The sequence below is a fragment of the Pistacia vera genome, unplaced genomic scaffold (genome assembly GCF_008641045.1).
Source record: "Pistacia vera cultivar Batoury unplaced genomic scaffold, PisVer_v2 Contig804, whole genome shotgun sequence".
NCBI lineage: Eukaryota > Viridiplantae > Streptophyta > Magnoliopsida > Sapindales > Anacardiaceae > Pistacia > Pistacia vera.
The window spans coordinates 24837-49225 of NW_022196673.1; the positions used below are offsets into that span (position 1 = coordinate 24837).

Here is a 24389-nt window from a genome sequence, read left to right on the forward strand (position 1 = left end):
GTCTATCATTCAGTCGGCCAATTGGCCCATGCACCTCAATTCCGAATGGACGCCCTTGGTTTCTAAGTTTGTCTCGTCTCATTCATGAACCCTGTAGTCTCTTGCATGAATTTACCTAACATATCCCCAACTTCGACTCTTTGATCTCCCGGTTGATTGGTCACCTGGCGGGTATTTGGAACTTGTCTCTGGTTCCATTGGTTACCTTGTGGTTCTGATCCCCAAGCCAGATTTGGATGATCTCCACCTGGGTTGTATGTGTTGGAGAACGGGTTGTTCGGGTGTCTTTTTCCTGCCAAGAGTTTACTTGCTCCGTTGATGAAGATGACGGTGCAAATATGTTCCAACTTGACACTCGCTGCTCAATGGTTTCCTGCACAAAATTCACATGTTAGTTGAGGTGCTTGTATAGAATTTACTGCATAGTTCCCAACTGTTTTTGAAGTGCGGTGAGTGGGCTTAGATGGCTGTGAAGCATCAACTTCATGAAGACCCGAAGATTTCCTGTTGGCTCTCTCATTTGGTCTTTGATAATGTTGCTTGCCAAAAACTCAAACACTCATACGCTTCCTCTGGTGTCTTATTCTGCAAGGCCCCTCCTGAAGCTGCATCCACCATGGTTTGCACGTTACCCATCAACCCATTATAGAATGTTGGACTTGAAGCCAAACTGGAAACCATGATGTGGGCACTTCCTCATTAATTCCTTGTATCTCTCCCAAGCCTGCTACAACGACTCGGCATCATCTTGTAGAAATGATTGATATCATTTCTCAATTTCGCTGACTTCGCTGGAGGAAAGAACTGGTCAGGAATTTCTGTGCTAGATCATCCTGTTGTTATTGTTCCCGGTGGTAATGCCATTAACCACCCCTTTGCTTTATCTCCACTGAGAATGGGAATAAACACAGTCTAATAGCATCATCCGACATTCCATTTGACTTGAAGGTGTTGCAAATTTCCAGGAAATTTGCAATGTGCTGATTCGGATCCTCCTTCAAATCACGTTGAATCTAACCGACTGCTGGATCATCTGGATGATTGCCGGTTTGATCTCGAAGTGTTTGCTTGTACTGTAGGTCTAGTATACTTGACCCACTTCCATTCACTGTGTGAACTGAAAATTCCCTCAGTGTCTGTTTTCTTGTCATCCATTTCAACAACAACTTCTTCCGTTATGCAGTAGGATTATCTCTTTCTCTTCTTCTCGTTAAGTCTTCTTACAGTCCTCTCAAGCTCAAGGTCAACAGGAACCACTGGTTGACGTCTGCTCGAACGAACACAAGTGAAAGAAAAGTGAGATTGCAACTCTAATGAAAAAAAAACAAAAATTAAAACTTCAATCTAGAACTTAAAGAAAACTCAATGTTAATTAAAAACAGTCCCCGACAACGGCGCCAAAAACTTGATGCGTGTTTCTTACAACATGCAAAACTAGCAAGTGCACTAGTGCTCAAGTAATAAAGTGATGGGTAGCATATCGTTCCCACGAGGACTGTTAGCAAAGCACTAAGTTTCCTAACGTTATCAAGTTGAAGCAATCGAAATCTTTGGATTGGTGGGAGCAAATGAATGAAAAACAACATGAACTTAAACAAAGAATTAAATCTTAATTAAGAAAACAAGATGAAACACAGATATCATTCAAACAAAGCGGGTCGGGTTTTGATGAAGGTGGGGAAGATAATTTTTCCAGCGGGAAGTTGGAATGTGATTGAAGTGGGGATCACCTACTTGGTGAACTGATTGAGGAAGACAGTCGATGTAGCTTAACTTCTTGGAGTGTCGAACATTTCCTGATAATAATTTTCAACAATTTGTGAGTCATGTGCAATTTCTAGCAATTCACTATGGAGTTGAGTTTTGTTGGTTTGTTTTTCAGTTTTGTTAGTGGTGTTTTCATGTTTTATTTTTGTTTGTTGTCTTGTTGTTAGTTGTGTACTGTAGCTCGGGGACGAGCATTCTTTAGTTTGGGGGTAGTTGATAATCCGTAATTATACAGTTTTTATTGATCTTTTTGTCGGATTTCAGGTACTTTTTAGGCATTTTACCTGAATTGGTGCTTAATTCTTTGCTTCTGTGTTTCAGGTTAAAATGGACTTTTGAGCAAATAAAGAAAAAATGGATAGTTTTGACTCAGAAATTAGCAGATCTCAGAAGATAGGAGAGTTCCGGAGCAGGCAAAGCACGATGAGGCTTGTTCCCAGGAAAAGAGCGAGAATCGAGAATCGAACGAAGAAGCAAGCAGAGTGGCAGTTCTAAATTTCAGAACTTTTGAAGAGCTTCGCCCCGGCGAGAAATGTCTTCGCCGCGGGAAGTAGGCCAGGGACGAACTTATCTGTTTCATTCTTCGCGCGAGATAGTCAACTATTCAGTTTTGTAAACGCACAGTTTCGTGTGTGCGTGTTTGGCTGGGTTTTTGGACTAAGATAAAAGGAAATTAGTGCTTTTGCCGAGGGATCTGGAGCTTTTAGGTCAGCCGTTTTTACATTTTTGGTAAATCTGGGAGTTTTTCGGATGTTAAGGGTGAAGATTCAGATTTTGAAGAAGATTCATCTTTTGGGGAGATTTCTTATCTTCATCTCAGTTTCATTATGTTTAACTTGTTTGTTTCTATTTCGTTTTTGTAGATAATTTAGCTATGAACTAATCTTTCAGGGTTAGGGTTTGATTGTAGTTTGGATTTTTAGGGTTAAACCTAAAATTTCCTATATTCACATCATGCACAATGGTTGTAAATCGAATTCACTAAAATGTAAAACATACCCTCTCGGGCATGTTTTCCTATTCATCCTTATTAACATTCCGCACCCAACAAATTGAAGGAATAATTTTGAATTCATTAAGCACAAGAATCCTAAATTGAATTCATTAATTTGAATCTATCTCTAGCAACCAATACTATAATGGGGATTACCCAAGAAGCCTAACATGAATTATTTCTCAATCTCATCATGTTCATCACATACAGCATTCAAATTCAGAGTAACACACAACCAAAGCTTATTCACATGGAAATAACACAATCAAATACTTAACCCATTTAAAATCCAAACTACAATCAAAGCCCTAACCCATAAAAGATTAGTTCATAGCTAAATTAATACTACAAAAACGAAAAATAGAAACAAACAAGTTAAACATAATGAAACTGAGATGAAAGATAAGAAATCTCCCCAAAAGATGAATCTTCTAGTCAAAATCTGAATCTTCACCCTTAAACAATCCGAAAAACTCCCAGCTTTACTCTAAGAAAAGTGTAAAAACGGCTAACCTAAAAAACTCAAGATCCCCTCGGCAAAAGCACTAAGTTTCCTTTTATACTTAGTCCAAAAACCCAGCCAAAAACACGCACACACGAAACTGTGCGTTTACAAAACTGAATAAGTTGACTTCGCCGCGGCGAAGAATGAAACAGATAAGTTCGTCCCTGGCCTACTTCGCCGCGGCGAAGCTCCTTCAAAAGTTCTGAAATTTACAGAACTGCCACTCTGCTTGCTTCTTCGTTCGATTCTTCGATTCTCGGCTCTCTTCCTTGGGAACAAGCTTCATCGTGCTTTGTCCTGCTCCGGAACTCTCCTATCTTCTGAGATCCGCTAATTTCTGAGTCAAAACTATCCAATTTTGTCTTTATTTGCTCAAAAAGTCCATTTTAAGCTGAAACACGAGAAGTAAAGAATTAAGCACCAATTCAGGTAAAAATGCACTAGAAAGTACCTGAAATCCGACAAAAAGATCAAATAAAAACTGTATAATTTACGGATTATCACATACCTAGATGATCAGAGTTTTGCAAAAAAAAAAAGATCTCCGCTTCGTATATTTTCTCTTGTTCATATTGAATCAGGTTCCATTGTTTTTTCACTTTGAAGATCCGAGCTCCTTATACCAGGTTCCATGTCAACTAGAAGCAAAACCAGAAAATCAATGATTTCGTGAAGGATCTATCGCTCTGATACCATGAGTAACGCAAGCTTTACAGAGTAAAGGTATTTGGTAAAGTTCTATATTCTATTATTGAGTAAAGTAACAGTTGCTGTATATATACAAGGAACTGTAGCTAACTAAAAACGTGACTAATCTAACAAACTAACTGCTTTATAGCTCAGCATCTAACTAATGCAACCAACTATACAATAAAATAATTTATTCTGTACAAATACTAACCTCACAAACCATTCTCATTAACTTTTTCTCATAAACGTGATATGTTAACTCGTAATTAATCAACTCGTAATAGGTCTCACCTGTTCAAATACGAGTTGACCAATTACGAGCTACCACGTCAACGTTTGTGAGAGAAATTTGTGAAAATTGTTTGTCAGCCTATCTTTATTCTAAGACTAAAATAGGTAAATATCGACTAATGCTTAATTGAATATATCAATATTTCTTACTTTTAAATGTTCTTTTCATGTTTTGACACACACATATATATATATATATTTTCTTTTGTCTTCTTGCTCCTTCCGCAGGATCAGCTTCCCTTCTTGAACATCGATTAATACTCTTCCGTGGCTAGAATGGTCGTCCCAAGATAAGAGGATTTCTTTTGTCTTCTTCCATATCCACACAAAGAATCCGCAGTGAAAATAACTTGTCCACCTTAATCAACACATCCTCCACATACCCCTTGGAAGCTTTTTGACTGATCTGCAAGTTGCAAGCATTGGATGTCGCTTAAACTTTACCAATTCCTCATTTTCCTGAACACAGAACAAAGCTTAAGGTTAATGCTTAGCACCTGGTCTCACATACGACTCGATCAAAGTTAAATCTCCTATAGTGCAAGAATGTAAAACTCCTCTGGATCTTTAGTTGCGGGGGCCTTCTTCTGGAGATAGCACTGTGCACTGACTTCTGTAAGCATCACCTTTTCCATCTTCTTCCACTTTCCAAACTCTTATTCGATAAAATTTCTTTCAGAACTTGCGCGTAGCCTCGGCCTCTATTTGTAATGCTTCTGCAAAAGTAATGTTAATATGCATGTTTTTAAACACCATCAAGAATTAATAAACGTGCTTAGTCCTGATTCTCTTTTTTGAGTCTTTGAGGAATGGTTAGGTGGAGTGTGATGTGCCAACTCCCCTGGTGGAATTTCGGGGAATGCAATTTCTCTTTCTTTTGTTCCTGCTTCTGCGCACTCTTTCTTCAGGCTGGGTGTTTCTTTTCACTTCAATTCCTTCCTCATTTCATCATCAGAATCTTCATTTTTCTTTTGATGAAGTTCTTCTGTCCTTGAGTCCCGCACCTCTTGTAAAACTCTCCCACTTCTCACGAGATTGCATTTACTTGCTCACGGGTTTGGTTACTGTATTGCTCGGTATAGAACCCTGGTCTATCATTCAGCTTCTCTCGCCAATTGGCCCCATCTGCAACCTCAAGATTCCGAACTGGACGCCCCTTGGTTTCTAAAGTTTGTCCTCTCTCCTTCATGAACCCTGTAGTCTCTTGCATGAATTTACCTAACATATCCTCCACTTCGTCACTCTTTTGATCTCCCGGTTGATTGGTCACCCCCTGCGGTTATTTGAACTTGTCTCTGGTTCATTGTTTTCCTTGTTGTTCTGATTACCCCAAGCCAGATTTTGGATGATTTCTCCACCCTGGGTTGTAGTTTGGAGAACGGTTTGTTCGTTTGTCTTGATTTCCTCGCCAAGTAGTTTACTTGCTCCGTTGATGAAGATGACGGTGCAAAATTATTGTTTTTTCACAACCCCCCTGTGACACTCGCTGCTCACATGGTTTCCTGCACAAATCACATGGTTAGTTGAGGTGCTTGTAGAGAATTTACCCTGCATAGTTCCCAACTGTTTTTGAGTGCGGTGAGTGGCTGAGATGCTGTGAGAAGTGAAGGCATCAATACTTCTGAAACCCAAGATTTCCTCGTTGTTTACTCTCTCTTTGGTCTTTGATAATGGTTGCTGCCCAAACTCAAAACAACTCATACGCTTCCTCTGGTGTCTGTTAGTCTGCAAGGCCCCCCTCCTGAAGCTGCATCCACCATGGTTTCGACTTACCCATCAACCCAGTATAGATGTTGGACTTGAAGCCAACTGGCAAAACCATGATGTGGGCACTTACCTCTTATTACCTTTATTGCTCCCAAGCCTCTTACAACAACTCTGCATCAGCTTGTAAGAATATGTGAATCATTTTCAGTTGCGCTGACTTCGCTGCGGAAAGAAACTCTGTCAGATTTCTTTCGTCTAATCATTTCCGCCAGTTTTTATGTTCCCGTGTGTAGCCATTACCACCCCTTTCTTTATCTCCCATGAGAAGGGAATAACAGTCTATTAGCATCGATCCGCATTTCCATTTGACTTGAAGGTGTTGCAATTTCCAGGAAATTTGCAATGTGCTGAGTCTGATCCTCCTTCACATCACAGTCCTTTGAATCTAAACCACTTGCTGGCTGTCATCTGATGATGCCGGTGTTGACTCTCGAAGTTGTTTTGCTTGGACTGTAGGTCTGTAATACTTGACCCACTTCCATTCATGTGTGAACTAAAATTCCCCTCATTGTCCTTTTTCTTGTTCAAGTCCATTTCAACAACAACTCTTCTTCTCTCTGTGCTGCAGTATGATTATCTCTTTCTCTTCTTCTCTCTGTTATAGTCTTCTTACAGTCCTCCTCAAGCTCAGAGTCAAAGGAACCCACTGGTTGACGTCCTTCTACTGAACGCAACAGTAAGAGAAAGTGAGATTGGCAACGCCGATGAAAATTAAACAAAATTAAAAACTTCAATCTAGCTACTTAAAGCAACTCAATGAACTTAAAAACGTCCCCGAAAAGCGCCAAAACTTGCTGCGTGTTTCTTCTTACAACATGTCAAAACTAGTACAAGGTGCACTGAGTCGCTCAGTAATAAGTGATGGGTCAGCTAAATCGTTCCCACGAGACTGTTAGCACAGCAACTAGATTTTCTAAGTTATCATTGAGCAATCGAAATCTTGGATTGGTGGAGCAATTGTAATGCCACAAACAGAACTTAAGTACAAAGAATTAAATCTATTAAGCGAAAACAAGATGAACACGAATCATTCAAACAAGCGGGTTCGGTTTGATGAAGGTTGGGAAGTAATTTTTTCCACTGAAGTTGGCAATGTGGATTGATGGGATACACCTACTTTGGTGAACTGATTGAGGTATAGTTGGAAGGCAGTCCGAGTAGCTTATAACTTCTTGGGAGTGTCGTAACATTTCCTGATACTATTTTTCAACAATTGTGAGTCATGTGCAATTTCTAGCAAAGTTCACGATGGGCCTTGTCTTTTCTTTGGTTTTGTGTTTTCCAGTTGTGTGTTATTGGTGTTTTCCTTGTTTTTATTTTGTGTTTGTTGTCTTGTTTTCTGTCAGTTGTGTACGTATGCTCGGGGACGAGCATCTCTTTAGTTTGGGGGTATGTGGATATCCGTAATTAACAGTTTTTATTTGATCTTTTTGTCGGATTTCAGTACTTTTTAGGTGCATTTTTACCTGAATTGGTGCTTAATTCTTTGCTTCTCGTGTTTCAGGTTACAATGGACTTTTTGGCAAATAAAGAAAAATTGGATAGTTTTGACTCAGAAATTAGCAGATCTCAGAAGAAGGAAGTTCCGGAGCATGGACAAGCACGATGAGGCTGTTCCCAAGGAAAGAGCCGAGAATCGAAGAATCGAACGAGAAGCAGCCAGTTGCAGTTCTGTAAATTCAGACTTTTGAAGAGCTTCGCCCCGGCGAAGAAAATGTCTTCGCCGCGGCGAAGTGGCCAGGGACGAACTTATCTGTTATTCTTCTTCGCCGCGAGATAGTCAACTTAGTCATTTTGTAAACGCACAGTTTCGTGTGGTGCGTGTTTTGGCTGGTTTTTGGACTAGTTAAAGGAAACTTAGTGCTTTTGCCGAGGGATGCTGGAGCTTTTAGGTCAGCCGTTTTTTTTTTTTTTACATTTTTTCTTAGAGTACAATCTGGGAGTTTTTCGTATGTTTAAGTGAAGATTATCTTTTGACTAGAAGTTCATCTTTTGGGGCGATTCTTATCTTTCATCTCAGTTTCATTATGTTTAACTTGTTTGTTTCTATTTTTTTCGTTTTTGTAGTATTAATTTAGCTATGAACTATCTTTCATGGTTTAGGTTTTGATTGTAGTGTTGATTTTATGGGTTAACCTAATTTCACTCATAGTCACATTCATGCACAATGGTTGTAAATCGAATTCACTCAAATGTAAACTACCCTCTCGGGCTATTTTTCCTTTCATCCTTTAACATCCGCACCCAACAAATTGAAGGTTAATAATTTTGAATTCATTAAGCACAGAATCCTAAATTGATTTCATTATTCTTGAATCTATCTCTAGGCATCCATACTATATGTGTGATTACCGCAACACCCTGACATTAAATAGTCTCCATCCAGAATTGGAGCCGGATGAATACGCTGCTCATCATCTTGAACCTTGACTCCCGCGTTTAAGCACATAGCTGTGATGAGATGCGGGAAACAGTAACTCGCTCGCCCCTTTTTGGATGCTAGCTTGATACTATTGAGAATGATGTCTCCCACATCCATACTCTTTCCTGTGGCAATAGAGTAGAGCAGCATTGCCTTCTCATGAGTCACTGTGCTGTAGTGTGACTCCGGCATTAATTTAGCACAGACAAAGTACTGAAGCCGAGCCATTGGTGTCAACTGCGTTCCTTTGAGTGTCTTCTTTTGTTTCCTAGACACTTCCCACGCTGCCCCAGGTTTCGCAATGACCGGCAGGATAATATCATCATCAAAGGTTGATCTTTTGAACTCCACATACTGATCATTGAAAATTTCGGGCAAGTTATAGAAGTTGTTGATATCCCTTGCCGTAAATTACACATCCTCCCCTCGTACAAACACAGTATCTTCATGAGATTCCGGGAGGTTGGCATAGAACTCTCTCACCAATGGTTCTATAGCCATAACTTCAGGAGCACGCATGAACATGTCCCAGCGTCTCCCTCTACTCCAGTCCACAGATTGTGGTGCGGTCAATCCACGCTCAGGGATAAAACCCTTATCCTTTCATTTGATCACCTCTTCATAACGTTTACGGCTGCCTCGTTCACAAACTGATTGTCAACATTCTTCCCCTTGCTCTTATGCTTAATTTTCAGAGCCATTGATCCACTGAAATTCAATCCAAAATATTAACCCCAAGAAATTAGACCTACAAAGACACAGCCACGTCAAACCTGCAAAAACAACCCACACTTCCAAAAATTTGCAATGCAACCCCCAAACTACAAGTTTTCAATTCAACACAAACACTCCAAAAAGTCAACACCCACACTTCTAACAATCAATTGGTTCACAAACTTCTCAACATTAATCAAAATCACAATTCAAACAAACCCAAAATTCTCAAGTCAAAAGTTCAACACAATTCTTAGATCTATGATTATAGACTTAAAATTTTCCGAAATAAAGCTTTGGGTTTTCGAGATCTTACTGATATTAAAGAGTTTGCACCACCAATTGAACCAGAAACGACCCAAATAAGAAAGGCCCAAATTTTCGATCCAAAATTTTTTGTGAAATTTGTTATTGATACGGGTTGTTTTGGTGTTTAGGAATGTTGTAGAGTGATAGTTTTTGTTGGAAAAGCAAAATAGAAGTGAAAGATTGAAAGTTGAAAAATTTTCTCTCAACTCAAAATGCAAGGCGGCGTGAAGAATGAAGAAGAAAAGTTGATATTTATAAAAAAAGCTCGTCGCTGCGGCGAAGTTCATCATGCATAAACCCTAATCAATTTTTCCAGGTCTCGCCGCGGCGAAGAAGGATCTTCGCCCCGACGAAGTTCATCGTTCATGAACCCTAAAAATTCCCAGGTTTCGCCGCGGCGAAGAAAAATTCTTCGCCGGGGCTAAAACTTCCCTAGAGTACAAGGCTAACTTCGCCTCGGCGAAGAAAATTTCTTGGCCGCGCCGAAATGCCTTAGTCAAATTTTCCAAAAAAATTTCACTTTCTTCGCCGTGGCGAAGACACTTTCTTCGCCAAGGCGAAAATGTCCAGGAGCTTACCTGGTTTTCTTCATGTCCCTTCGCCGCGGCGAAGAAACTTTCTTCGCCCTAGCGAAGTCTGGAAATTTTTTATACCTTCCTTTGGCTCAAGACTTCACCTGAAACACCCAAAAACAATAAAAACATCAAATTTTAGACAAACTCATAATGAAATAAGATAAATTCGAACAACAAAAATTAAAATCCAAAAAGTTAAAAACACTTGGGTTGCCTCCCAAGAAGCGCTTGTTTATAGTCGAAAGCTCGACTCTCTCAATTCTCACTCAACCCGGACTGTCCAAATACATCACATCCCGGAAATTTCCATTGTACCGGAACTTAATTTGTTGATGATCTTTTTTAAACATTGGCTTTGTTGCAAGTTTCACTACCCATTTCCAGCCCTTGGTCATAACTTTGGTAGTTCGACTCTTCTCTCCGCCGCCTTCCATTTTCTTTGCTTAACTTCACCCTTTTCTATCCCAGAGATCTGTTCCTTATGTGTACTCAAACTCGACTGTGGCTTGTCTTGGACTTTTGTGCAACCTCTTCCGTCATGGTCCTCACTGCCAAACTTATTCGGTTCAACAATGCAGTTCTTAATTTCCACCTTAAGATTATTCAGTTGGCAGGGCTCAACTCTTGACTGATTTACCACATCGATTTTTAAACACGATTCTTGTTCAGGTGGAGCTTTCATTGATCCAAGGACATTAAATGTTATTTCTTNTTTAACCTCTTATATATAATTGTCTTGTTATGACATCGTCCATATTGCCGGAGAACATTTTAATTTTCTATGCTTGTTGAAAATGATGTTAGGAGAGGGGTTTTTGGGCATTTAGGTGAAAAATATGATTAAGGGCCAGTTTGCTATTTCATTAATTTAATTTTTTGAGGTGTAAGATAAGCACAAAAAGAAAGCTTGCCAATTGCTATGACAATAACATAACTAGAAGAAGAAGCTTTTTAGTACGGGCCGGTTTCAAGCCCAAGCCCATATAGGTGGATCTAGAAATTGAATTGTAAGTTAATTTAAGCAAGACTAAATAGTAATACTACACACGCAAACCCTTCTCATTAACTTTCTCTCACAAATGTGATATGTCAGTTTGTGATTGGTCAGCTTGTAATAGGTCCTATCTGTCCAAATACAAACTGACCAATTACGAGTTGTCATGTCAACGTTTATGAGAGAAGTTTGTGAAAAGTGTTTGTCAACCTATCTTTATTCCAAAATTAAAATGGGTTAATATCACATTCAACATAAGATCAATTGACTAACGCTTAATTGAATATATCAATATTTCTTACTTTTACATGTTCTTTTCATGTTTTGACAAGTTTGACCTTATATATATATTTAGCATTTAATTCTCACATAAACCTTAACTCTAAATTCTCGTAATTATTGAAGCCTTTTGTTTTATTTCAAGTATTTGTTTGTTTGATGACAGTATATTACAAAAAATAGAGGAAAAGATCAAACAGTAAGAGAATATGAAAAGAAAAAAAAAAGGTTTAAAATTTAAAATTGGAGAAATTAGAGTGTAAATAAAAAACCTAATTAAGCTTAGAGAGCTATTTTCGAGATTTAATGGGGGTGTAATGTAAATAGACTTTTTTAAATATAAAATATGTACATCTAGTAGCGAGGGATACTAGTAAATTAGGTGGAGGCTAAACATAATTTTCTTACATTTTTCTTCTTTTGAAATATTTTCGATTTAAATTCTTAGAAGTGAGGAAGTTATTTCGTTTCAAAGTTTTAAATGGTAACATTAATAATTTGAACCACTACTGGTTGGCCTTATGATAAAAGGGCAAAAGAAGATCTAATATGACCTCTCAAGTTCGAGTCTTCTTAATGGTAAAAGAATAAAATGATGATTTAACATGATTTTCTAAGTTCGAGTCCTCACGACCCCTAATAGGGGTGACCACTAGAGCTCTTATCTAGTCGGTAGTTTCGAGGTCTCAGAGAATTAGTTGAGGTGTGCATAAGCTAACTTAAATACTCTCGGTCACCCAATCATAAAAAAAAATTAATAATTTGTTATATAAAAATATTACATACAACAACTTTCGTATTAATAGCACCAAAATAATTTTATCTTCTTTCACGGTATAATTTTCATGTCTCTCAATCTCCCCACCCACATTCTAATGCTCTTGAATGTATCAACAAAGCCATGAAACCCAAATTCTCTACTCTTATTCATGCTACAAACATGTTGAAAATCAAAACTCAACACAATTTTTAAAGCATCAAAGCAAGTTATCTCCTCCAATTTGGTCTTCAAAAGCCCATGTTTCCTCACAATTTCATCCCAAACTTGTCCTTTCTCCTTCATCATCTCCACCGCATCAAATCCTTTTGCAATCTCATCATCAAACTCCACAAATTCAACTTCAAACACTTGACATAACACTTTCCATAAGCTCTTCCATGTAAAAACATTTCCATGTGTGCAATTAAACACTTGATTCTTTGCCTTATCACACTCTATAGCTGCCCATATGTGTTGTTGGGCTAGTACACGTGCGTCAGACATATCGCAGAAATGTTCCCACGTGTATCGAGTACCTTTGTATCAGAAATTAGATTAATTTATCCTAGCAATAATAATACATGTTTGACAAAAAGAAACTCTAGAAATGATAATTGACTTTACATTTTTCAGTAAGTATGGTTTCCAGTCTAATCTTATAGTCTAATCTTATAAACTTTCTCTCATAATCTTAATATGACAATTTACAATTTATCAACTCGTAAATAGATAAACAAGACTTATAATAAACAGACGAGACTCATTACAAACTGATCAATCACGAGCTGTGAGAGAAAGTTTGTGAAAATATGTTGTAAGTGTAGTCTCGTCTCATTACAAATTGATCCATCACGAGCTGTGAGGGAAAGTTTGTGAGAATATGTTATAAGTGTAGTGTTACCGAACACGTATGTACATATAATACACCAAGTGTGGATAATGCGTCAAACATATGGTAGTTTTTTAGATTTATAATAACCAATTTTCACTTACATATATATATAATTTTTCTTATGTTTAAAAATTAACCTCCAATTAAGTAATTTTAACATTTCTTACCTAGATATCTGAACGGCAAGCTCTGGTGCTTACAAATGGCGGCATAAACCGCCAAAGTGAGAAGAGAATTATGCAAACTTCTTGAAGAAGCTCCAACAATGATAGAAGAACGATGCACCGAGAACGTAAACGCCGGTGAATACGAAGCCACAAGGTCTTCCAAAGCATAGTAAAAGTTCGGATATGGAAGCCGCGGCGAGTCCTCCACAAACGGCGGCTCATGGCGCACGAGTTTCCCGGCCAACGACGGGTCAAATATCGGACCCATGTAGTGTTTCGTCCCTGTTTGCAAAGTCACGTGACGCAGGCGAGAAGGAGAGGCTGTTGTGAGAGCGTCGAGTACGTTTCTGAGCATTGTCGAGTTTCTTGAGATGTTTGTTTCTTCGGTCTCTTGAAGCTGGAAGGCGACCCAAAAAACGTGGGTGATTTCGCCGGAGATTGGAGAGAGTTTCGTGAGAGTGTCCGTAGAGCTTAAGGCATCGAAGGTGATGAAACTGTGGAGGAGAGAATAGGGGAACCAACTTGGCGAAGGACGGCGGGCGGCACCGTGGATTTTCCAATTGTGGTGGTGGTTGTGTAGGGATTCCGCTAAGGGTAAGCCGGCCATTCCAGTGACGCCGACGATTAGGACGACTGATGGATCTGAAGTTGTGGGATTCTGATTTTGTTCCATGAGTCACAGAGAGGATTTCTCAAGATGGAAGGAGAAGTCTAGAAGTAAAATGTTTATTAGGCCGGCAGGAAAAGCATCTAAAGGATAAGGAAGAAATATTCTATGTGAATAAGGAAGAAAGATTCCAGGTGAAAAAGACAAATATCCCGCTCTCTTATCTTTCATAAATAACAGAATTTCTCCCCTATGTTAAATTTGAGTGTCAAATCATATTGTAAAAACTAGGAAGGTATAGGCGAAAGTTTTCAAGCTTAGTGGGTGCAATGAGCCCCGCTCCCTTTAGTGATACATTCCAAGGTTAGACTTTCATGTTTAATATTCTTTTAGCTATTAATTAGAACCTCTCTATAATCATAATACTAGGTTAAATAAATTTATTACTATAATTAGGTTATAACTTAAAGAGGTGTAGTTACAAAAATTCTTATATTGATTTATTATTTTATAATTCATGTTTTAGTAATACAAATGAATTGAGTAATCAGATTTAACAACTTTATTATACTAATTAAATAAATTTTAACATCTTTCTTAATCATCCAAATTAGCAACAAGTCGTATATGCTTTAACTGAAGAAAAAATCATTGCTGAAATTAGAGAAGAATATGAATAAGATAATCCTAAGGATAATAGTACAGAAATACCAAAAGTTTTGTGTCAAGAAACTCTAAAAATACTTGAGAAGTGAGAAATATTTTGGCTTCAACAAGAAGGTATCCATACTAACGACTTATTATGTATCCGCAAGATAAAAGATGTAGTGACAACTCTAAAGCATAAATCATTGTCTCAAACAATTTTAGATAAATATGTTATTTCATCCTAACCTTTAGGGACCGTTTGGATCGAGGGTATATAAGATAACGGAGGTAATCTTTGTTTATTTTACAAGATTCTAGTGTTTGGTTTGTAAGTAATAACATATTACAGTAATCTTTTTATTGCAAATAATGTTTACTGTTGGTAATATGGGAGGTAATCTTATTACCTTGTCAGGCGGTGTTATTAAAACATTACTAGGGTAATATGATTTTTCTATCCATTTTACCCTTAATTAAAAACCATTTCAATCATGCCCTCAAATGTATGCCAAATAACAATTACCCAACCCCTCTACATTTGAGAAATTAGCTAAAACACCCTAGCCACAAAAAAGTTTAAAAGGTAAGAAAATACCCCTAACCACCCAAGACCACCACCAGTCGTGACTCACCACCGCCAGCCGCAGGTGTCAGTCGTCGTAATGGTGCACAACCAGTAGGATCTGGCCGGTCATGAGCCAATAAGGCCTTTTTCGGCCATGGATCTCCAGAAACGGCCAGATCTGGCGTTTCTATGGTCGTTTCACGGCCAAAGATGTGGTCATCAAACAGCCACAGATCTGGCCGTGAAATGGCCATAGATCTAGCAGTTTTTCGACCACATCTTTGTGATCCATGGCCATTTTCGGCTTTGTCCGAGCATAACCGGCCATATACGGCTAGTCGTGCACCATTTCGTCGACTGTCAGTGGTGGTGACTGGCTGTCAGCAGTGGCTTGGGGTGGGTGGGGGTGATTTTGTTATAAATTAAAGTTTTATATGGCTGGAGTTTTTTAACAAAATTTCAAATGTCGAGGATTAAAAGAAATGATAATAAAAAATACTATTATATTAATATTTAAAAAGGAGGGCAATTTAGTAATTTATGTAATATACCCACCAATTTATTCGAACCAGCTAAACACATTTTCCAAACATTCACAGTAATCTTCAAGGTAATCTTTCTTTCTGTTAATATAATATACCTCTATAATAAAATATTATATGATCCAAACGCCCTCTTAATATAACATAACATATATTTTTTATAATATACTNTGGCTAGGAATGGTCGTCCCAAGATAAGAGGAATTTCTTTGTCTTCTTCCATATCCAACACAAAGAAATCCGCAGGAAAAATAAACTTGTCCACCTTAATCAACACATCCTCCACTATACCTCTTGGAAGCTTTATTGACTGATCTGCAAGTTGCAAGCATGTGGATGTCGGCTTAACTTTACCAATTCCTAATTTCCTGAACACAGAAAAAGGCATAAGGTTAATGCTAGCACCTAGGTCACATAGAACTCGATCAAAAGTTAAATCTCCTATAGTGCAAGGAATAGTAAAACTCTCTGGATCTTTAAGTTTCGGGGGCAGCTTCTTCTGGAGAATAGCACTGCACTCTTCTGTAAGCATCACCGTTTCCTCTTCTTCCAGCTTCCTCTTATTCGATAAAATTTCTTTCAGGAACTTCGCGTAGCTCGGCATCTATTGTAATGCATCTGCAAAAGGAATGTTAATATGCAGTTTTTTAAACACATCAAGAAATTTAATAAACTGCTTATCCTGATTCTCTTTTTTGAGTCTTTGAGGAAATGGTATAGGTGGAGTGTGATGTGCCAACTCTGGTGGAATTTCGGGGAATGGCAATTTCTCTTTCTTTTGTTCCTGCTTCTGCTCATCTTTCTTCAGGCTGGGTGGTTTCTTTTCAGCTTCAATTCCTTCATCAATTTCATCATCAGAATCTTCATTTTTCTTTGATGAAGTTTCTTCTGTCCTTGAGTCCCTCACCTCTTGTAAAACTCTCCCACTTCTCAACGAGATTGCATTTACTTGCTCACGGGGGTTGGTTACTGTATTGCTCGGTAGAGAACCCTGTGGTCTATCATTCAGCTTCTCGGCCAATTGGCCCATCTGTACCTCAAGATTCCGAATGGACGCCCCTTGGTTTCTAAAGTTTTTCCTCGTCTCATTCATGAACCCTGTAGTCTCTTGCATGAATTTACCTAACATATCCTCCAACTTCGTCACTCTTTGATCTCCCGGTTGATTGGTCACCCCTGGNTATTTATAATTGGTTCAAGTTAGGATTAAAATTTTTTATGACTATATAGAGATTATTCCTCTATATATAATATCACTATAGAGAAGTACTATTATATTATGATATTAAAGTGTTATTAAAAAGAAAGTCTTCTGAGTAGAACGAGCGTTCAACTTTTATCTTTGAAAGTCTATGTAGACTGTTGTTATAAACATTCATAAAAAATTAAGAGAAAACATAGAATACTACAATGATACTTATCTTGTCATTCACACTACGATATGATAACTTGTATGATCTCTAAAGTCTATATATTCTATGATGGTACCGTGTTAGCACGTTTCATGCACATAATCACATTACAACCAGCTAATTTTATACCATCTTTATAGAGTCATTCACATTACGACCTGATAATTTTGTACCATCTTTAAATCCTATATAATATGATGGTACCGTGTTAGCACGTTCTACTAAGTTCTAAATTTTGAATAGTTTTCAAGAAGAATAACTTTTTTTTTTTTTACAATTTTTATAAATATTATAATAATCGTAAGCATATTATATCCAAATATATAATTACAATTATATACAGAGGTTAAGTGTGTAAAATATATTCATGAATCTAGAATACATTTAATAAATAATACCATACAAAATAAGACATCGCTTAATTATAATGAAAAATTAGGAATTACAGCTTAATGTTATTCAAAATCTTATATTTATTGTCTCATTAAAATAAGTTAAAATCCAAACATTTAAATCATAGAGAATTATTATTTATTTATAGTATAGATATGTTATGCCTAAAAAATTAGGGCTGACGCGAGCTTATGTCAGCCAACGCCAATCAGAGTTTAGGAAGACTTTATATCATCCAAGAGCTGCCACCTCGTCCAAAGACAGAAATAGTATAGTTGTTATCAACTTAGCAGACTTAGGCTTTATCTACGAGTGGATGGGAGTTATCCACCTGTCCAAGCCCTGTGTGATTTGAGGATATCTCCTATGTAATCAGCCAATGGGAAGTGCGGTAGGAATTATACTACACCTGCCCACTTGCAGACTTGTAATCATTACCCTGAAACCTTTTACTATAAATAGATGGCTCCCTCTCTCATTTTGGGATTCTGATAAAAAACAAGCAATCTAAGTGTAACCTTTTATTCTCAGACCACAAATAACATGTAAGAAAGAGACTAACTTGATATTCCCTCTAAATAATCAGTCATTTGTAACTCTGCTCGCTGTTCGCTATACATGACCTCTTGTAACCTCATATATATAAAAGAACACTGGACGTGGGATTCGCTTTAAGCATCCGAACTACTTTAAAAATCATCTTCCATGTACTTCATTGCATTTTTCATTCACGTGTAATTTCTAAGCCAGCTTAGCACTTTACACGTGTGAATTGTTGGTGTCAAAATCCAGCATCAACAATTTGATACTAGAAGAAATGCGTGATTTGGTATCCACTCTTCATCAAGAATCTTTGATCAATTAGCTCTGCTTGCTGACAAATGGCTCATAGTTTTGAAACCGAGTGAACTAGCCCCAACCCCGAGGAGATCCCCCAAATATAGGACAATACTTCTTCCGAAGTACCTCACATTCCGCAGAATACCGCAGCAGATTTTCCCTCGATCTCACAACTCGATCTAGTTGTGAGGAGTTACTTGGAGAGGTTCAGCAATACTCTTGAAATGATTAGCAGAAGGCCAGACTATTTGGATCAGGTCATACCGCCCGATTCCGATAAGGCGGTATTATTGCCAAAGACGCCTGTAGGCCGCGCTAAAGCACAGAACAGGCAAAAACTCATTTCGCACGCACTACAGCATGTAAAGACAAGGGAAAATAGGCGGCTGATAATGGACTAAAGAGCTCCAAGGGACCAGCAAATGCCGATCGTGAAGCAGGTAAAATACCTATAGCTTTACGACTTGGCGATATATCACATCATGAGTCGTCCCACGCCACATCGCATGGGCACCCCTAAAAGAGTGCATGGTAGGGAGATTCCCTTCATCGCCGGTGCGATGGTCTTGACCATCACCACGAGGGAAATGCCCACCATACACGGGTTGGTTCTGACCACCATGGAGGTCAGGATAGCTCCCCTGGCCATTCAATGCATACACATGGCTCCAGCCAACGTGTGTCAAGGCATGCCAAAGGCTCTAACTGAGGTGAAGAAGAGTCCGACCTGCGGTCTTTCCTCAATCGCAATCGTGAGGGTCAAACCCAAGTTGCAGAAAGTGATCCCCAGATAGCTCTGCTTCCTCATATTGAGGAGTTACAGCGAACTTTAGATCAGCTTAGAGCTTAGCAGAATGAGCGCGGGCGAGCTGTTGAAGCATCCCCTTTTTCTAGCAGTGTTAGTTACTCCTCTCCCATCAAGATTTAGAAGGCTCAATGTACGAGCATTCGATGAGAATTCTAATCTTCAGGATCACCTCTATGAGTTTAACGACCTCATGGAAATTCACCAAGTTTCCATCTTGGCTAAATGTCGTTGTCTGGCAGTGACTCTGACTGCCCATGCCGAGTGCTGGTTTAGATCACTCCCGCCAGGATCTATCAACTCTTGGCAACAGATGAATTCATTATTCTTGAGACACTTCTAAGCTATAGGAAGTTCTTAATGCCGTTAAGCTATCTAAGCAACATACGATAGGAGAGAAATGAGTCCCTCTAGTCCTATATTGACAGGTTCCACAAGGAGCTGCACAAGGTGGCTAATACATCCAATGAGTCAGTTTAAGCTCTCATTATTGCAGGGGTTTGTCCGCAAACTGACTTGTGGAAAAAGCTACAATCTGAGGATGACATTTCCCTCACCTACTTCTACAATCTTATTGAGAAATACCTCCGAATCGAGAATTATGTGGCTGCTCTAAATCACCACATTCAACTAGTGTCCCTAACCAAGGGGAGGAAGTCCGAGGGGAGAATAGTAAGAGAGCTAATAGCAGATGGGCCAATGACGATTAGCGAAAAGGAAGGAAATAGCAGTTTGAGCCCAAGATATCTTATGTCCAGGTTCCTTGTCGCGATCATAACAAGAATCAGTATACTCCATTGAATGCATCAGTATTAGCTATTTTGAACAAATCAGAAGAAGCTAGTCTGCTCGAAGAGTCAAAGCCCATGAATAATCCCCCTGCGACATGAAACAGTAAGAAATATTGTTGTTATCATCGGGATAATGGGCATCATACTAATGAGTGTCAGGCTCTCAAGCAGGCAATTGAAGACCTCATTAAAAAATGGTACTTCAAGGAGTATGTTGATGGTCTAACTCCCATTCGGGAGAAGGATCAAGGGGATGAGGAAAAAAATTATCAAAGGGATAAGGAAAAAAACATCGTGGTCGCAAAGGTCTCCATCTTGTTGGGATCATATTTGGCAGACCGCATCTCATGGGGAATCCTCGAGATCCTTGGGAAAGGCACGCTCGGGAAGCTCGTCATGACCGTGTAAGTGTGATGAGCACAGCGCCGCGACCTGTTAAGGTGTGCAGAGAAGAAGAGATTACCTTCTTAGAGAAAGACGCGGAGCGACTGCTTCACTTCCATAAGGATGCACTCGTTATTGCGCCTAAAATAGGTCAGTGCGAAGTCCACAAGATGCTGGTAGACAATGGTAACATTGTGAATATCTATTTCAGCGAGCTTTTGAGGAAATACAATTGGACAAGGCAGATATGAAGCCTGCCTCTATCCCTCTCTATGGTTTTACTAGGGATCATCTGATTCCCAAGAGAGTGATTACACTTCCTGTCACTTTGGGTGATACCCACGAGGTGACCAAAATTACGGAGTTTTTAGAAGTAGACTGTTAGTCTGCTTTCAACAGCATTTTAGGATGATCTCTATTATGGAACTTCAAAGTCGTCACCTCCATCTATCATCTGAAGATTAAATTTCCCACTCCGACAGGGTGTGTGGAAGTTAAAGGATCTTATAGTGAATCCTGCGATTGCTATGTAAGAGTAGTGCAGATGACACGCAAAGGGAAAGGGAGGCCAGTGGGCATTCTCAAGTAGGCTATGGCGATAAACAGGATCGAACCACAACCAGGTCTAATGGAAAACAACATAGATCCTCGTGTTTAGGAGGAGTATTCCCACAGTGGACCTGTTGAGACTCTATCTAAGGTATCGGTTGACCAAAATGAACCGACTAAGGTGTTGCGGATTAATCGTTGCCAACCTAACGAGCTTCCTCAAACGGAATATTGATGTTTTTTCATAGACTCATGCTGACATAGTCAAGATTAGCCTGATTGTAATGTGTCATGTACTCAACATCGATAGCGCGATCAAGCTTGTTTACCAGAAGAGAAGAGCCATGGACCCAAAGCGTTATGCTACTCTAAAAGTTGAGGTGGATAAACTCCTCTCAAACGAGTTCATTTAGGAGACTTATTACCTGAGTTAGCTAGCCAATCCTGTTTTGGTGAAGAAACCCAATAACAAGTGGCGAACTTGCGTTGATTTCTTTGATCCTAACAAAGCCTATCCAAAGAACAATTTCCTTCTACCTAGAATCGATTAGCTCATCGACGCCACCTCTGGGCACGAGCTGTTGAGCTTCATGGATGCCTACTCGGGGTATAATCAAATCTCGATGTACATGCCCAACAAAGAGCATACTCGTTCATTATAGATCAGAGACCGTACTATTATAAGGTCATGCCCTTCGATCTGAAAAATGCTGGGGTAACCTACCAACATCTGGTTAACCGTATGTTTTCCAAGCAGATTCGTAAAACAATGGAAGTCTATGTTGATGACATGCTTGTCAAGTCGCGTGTCGGTTTAGATCACATAGCCAATCTCGCAGAGATGTCTAACGTACTTCGAAGATATAGAATAAAGTTTAATCCTCTTAAGTGTTCATTTGGAGGATCCTCACGGAAATTCCTGGGTATATGGTTAACCACCGGGGAATTGAAATCAACCCTGAAAAGATCTAAGCTCTCCTAGATATGAAAAGTCCTGCCAATCGAATGCAAGTTCAAAGCTTGAATGGGAGAATATCAGCTCTTAGTCACTTCATATCAAGAGCAACAGATTGTTGCTTGCTGTTCTTCGATATACTTAGGGCCAATAAAAAGTTTGAATGGACTTTGGAATGTGAGCGAGCCGTCCAGAGCATAAAGGAGCATCTCAGAAAGGCACCTCTTCTGTCCAAGCCTCTTCCCAAAGAAATCTTATTTCTTTACTTGTCCGTCTCTCAATATATGGTCAGCGCAACTCTCATTCAGGAAGAAGACAAAGTTTAGTGGCCAGTATATTATACGAGAAAGCAACTATTGGACGCCGAGACGCGGTATCCAGAGATGGAACGATTGACCTATGCCTTGCTAATCGCTTCCATGCTCACACCATCCATGTTTTTGAAAGATGGAATGCATGGAGAATGATGCATGTGATACTATAACATGTATATTCATATTTTGCAAAAAAATTCAATCAAATTGAAAAACAAGTAAGGTATAACTTGTTACCTTAAGTCCTTAGCAATCTTGGAGACTTTTAATTTCAAAAGAAATTAAACAAAAGAGTATCCACACTAAGATAAAAGAAGAATTAGGCCAAGACAGACATTTAGGGTTCTTAGAAATTTTTGATCTCTATCTCAAAATTGATATATCATTTTCTTTATTTATGTAGCCTTGTAAACAATTCAACAATTGTTTTGGACTTCCTTAAACAATTCCATAATTGTTTTGAAGTTATAAATAATTCCATAATTATTATGAAGTTGTTAAACTTCTTTAAATAATAACATTGGATTAACATTTAATCACAATTAACAATTTAACCCTTAAATTGTTCATATGTTTACAATTACAACCAATTGTTAAATTCAACTTAATATAAAGTAAATGATTAATTATGAATTGGAATTCCATTTAATTTCAATTAGCAATTTAACTCTTAAATTATTCATAATAACTAATATAACCCTCCACTGAATCTAATTCAATGATAATAATATAAATAACTTTATTACCCTTGGTAGGTACTAGCCAACCTTGGATAATCAACTCTTTTAAGCTATCTCTCCATTCTCCTTAGTTTTTATGTGTTACCTCTTAGGTTCACTATGGCCTAGCCGTGGGCCCAATATCATAGTCTATTCCGATATGTTTTGTCATAACTCTTTATGAACAAAACTTCCACTGATTATGGTAGGCATCTAGCAGTGCTCCATAACCCCTAAGTCACAATGAAGATATACTTTAACGAACCCTTTTATAATCATATGCGCTGTATAATCAAATCCTTTTGTTGTCTAATCCCAATTAAGAATAGATTCATGGTATGTCAAAATCCTTATCTTAATTTTATATCAAATTGACAATCAATACATATGGAACGTGTCACCATAAAACAACCTTTCAGATAACATTTTATATACCTTGGCCAGAGATTTCCGTTTTTTAATGTATCTTGACATTTGTCTGGGAACTTGATATCAATCTATACTAAGTCAACGGATCTCATCTTGACTATCACTTGTCCTCACACATAAACAACACATGGTCAAATCGGCTTATTAACACATGACATAATTAGCCTCGTGTTTATACACCATATGAACCATATACGTTTATATAGAATCCAACCGTGTTATCTTAGGTCTAAGGACTAATAATACACTAGTACGATCTTATGATGAATCAGTAAATACATTTTAAATGTCCATATGATTCATCATAAATGGTCATATTCGATAAACAGTTCACTAACCGCTTATCCATGCTAATGTCTAAGTGATATAACTTTTATAATCACCCACACTAATAACATTACATGATATTCTACGAAGGCATTCAGGATGCCTACTATGTAATATTATTGCCCAATTAATATTACCTATATAGGGAATACTTTGATGATTTTGATCTTCTAAATATTTGTATCATCCAGACATTTCACATGTAATACATACATATAAATGAAGCAAGAAACCACATGTGAAATAAGAACACTTTCTTCTATTGATAAGATAAAAATGCATATACTAACATATATATACAAAACATAATGCCTTAGAACCGATGACATGATTGGTTCCTAGGGCATACACTAACAGTTTTGACCAACTATCCACTCAGACAAGTTCTTCAAAAGTCGGAGGCTTCGAGTAAGTTGCTCAAGTGGGCTATAGAACTAAGTTAGTTCGATTTGCATTACAGACCAAAGATAGCAATCAAAGGCAGGTTATTACTGATTTTATTTTGGAGTTCTCTTACCAGCCAGATCGAGAACCCAAACAGTCAGCCAGTTGAGTTGTCCAAGAAACTGTTCGGAACTTATCAACCTAAAGCCTCTATGTTGATAGGTCTTCGAACAGAAGAAAATTTGGAGTTGGTCTTCTGCTCTTTAGTCTCGAAGAGACCCGCATTCATGGAATCCTTAGGTTTGGGTTCAAAGCTACGAATAATAAGGCTAAATATAAAGCACTACTTGCTAGTCTGCGACTAGCAAAAGAAATGGGGTCAAATGCAATCGACATCAATAGCGACTCCCAGCTAGTTGTCAATCATATTTTAGGAGAATATCAAGCCAGAGAAGAAAACATGATCAGCTATCTGAAGAAAGCCAAGGCCGCACTCGAGCCTTTCAAGCATTATACGTTCAAGCAAATCCCGAGAAACATTAACTCTGTCATGGATGCTTTGGAAAAAATAGCCTCATTTCTGGATTCCGATGCTTCGG

At 38.4% G+C, this 24389-nt stretch overlaps 1 protein-coding gene and 1 non-coding gene across 2 annotated transcripts; one reads left to right on the forward strand and one right to left on the reverse strand.

Moving 5' to 3' along the window:
- The first annotated feature begins 674 nt into the window (after positions 1 to 674).
- On the forward strand, positions 675 to 780 carry LOC116117355. Its single transcript, XR_004125938.1, has one exon. It is a non-coding gene; the product is annotated as a small nucleolar RNA R71 (small nucleolar RNA).
- An 11318-nt stretch (positions 781 to 12098) lies between these two features.
- On the reverse strand, positions 12099 to 13922 carry LOC116117341 (iridoid synthase CYC2-like). Its single transcript, XM_031403387.1, has 2 exons — positions 13127 to 13922; positions 12099 to 12603 (listed from the first exon to the last, which is right to left on the reverse strand). Exons 1-2 carry the CDS (start codon positions 13797 to 13799, stop codon positions 12137 to 12139), a joined length of 1140 nt encoding a protein of 379 aa, XP_031259247.1. The 5' UTR covers positions 13800 to 13922; the 3' UTR covers positions 12099 to 12136.
- Between the last annotated feature and the right edge of the window lie 10467 nt (positions 13923 to 24389).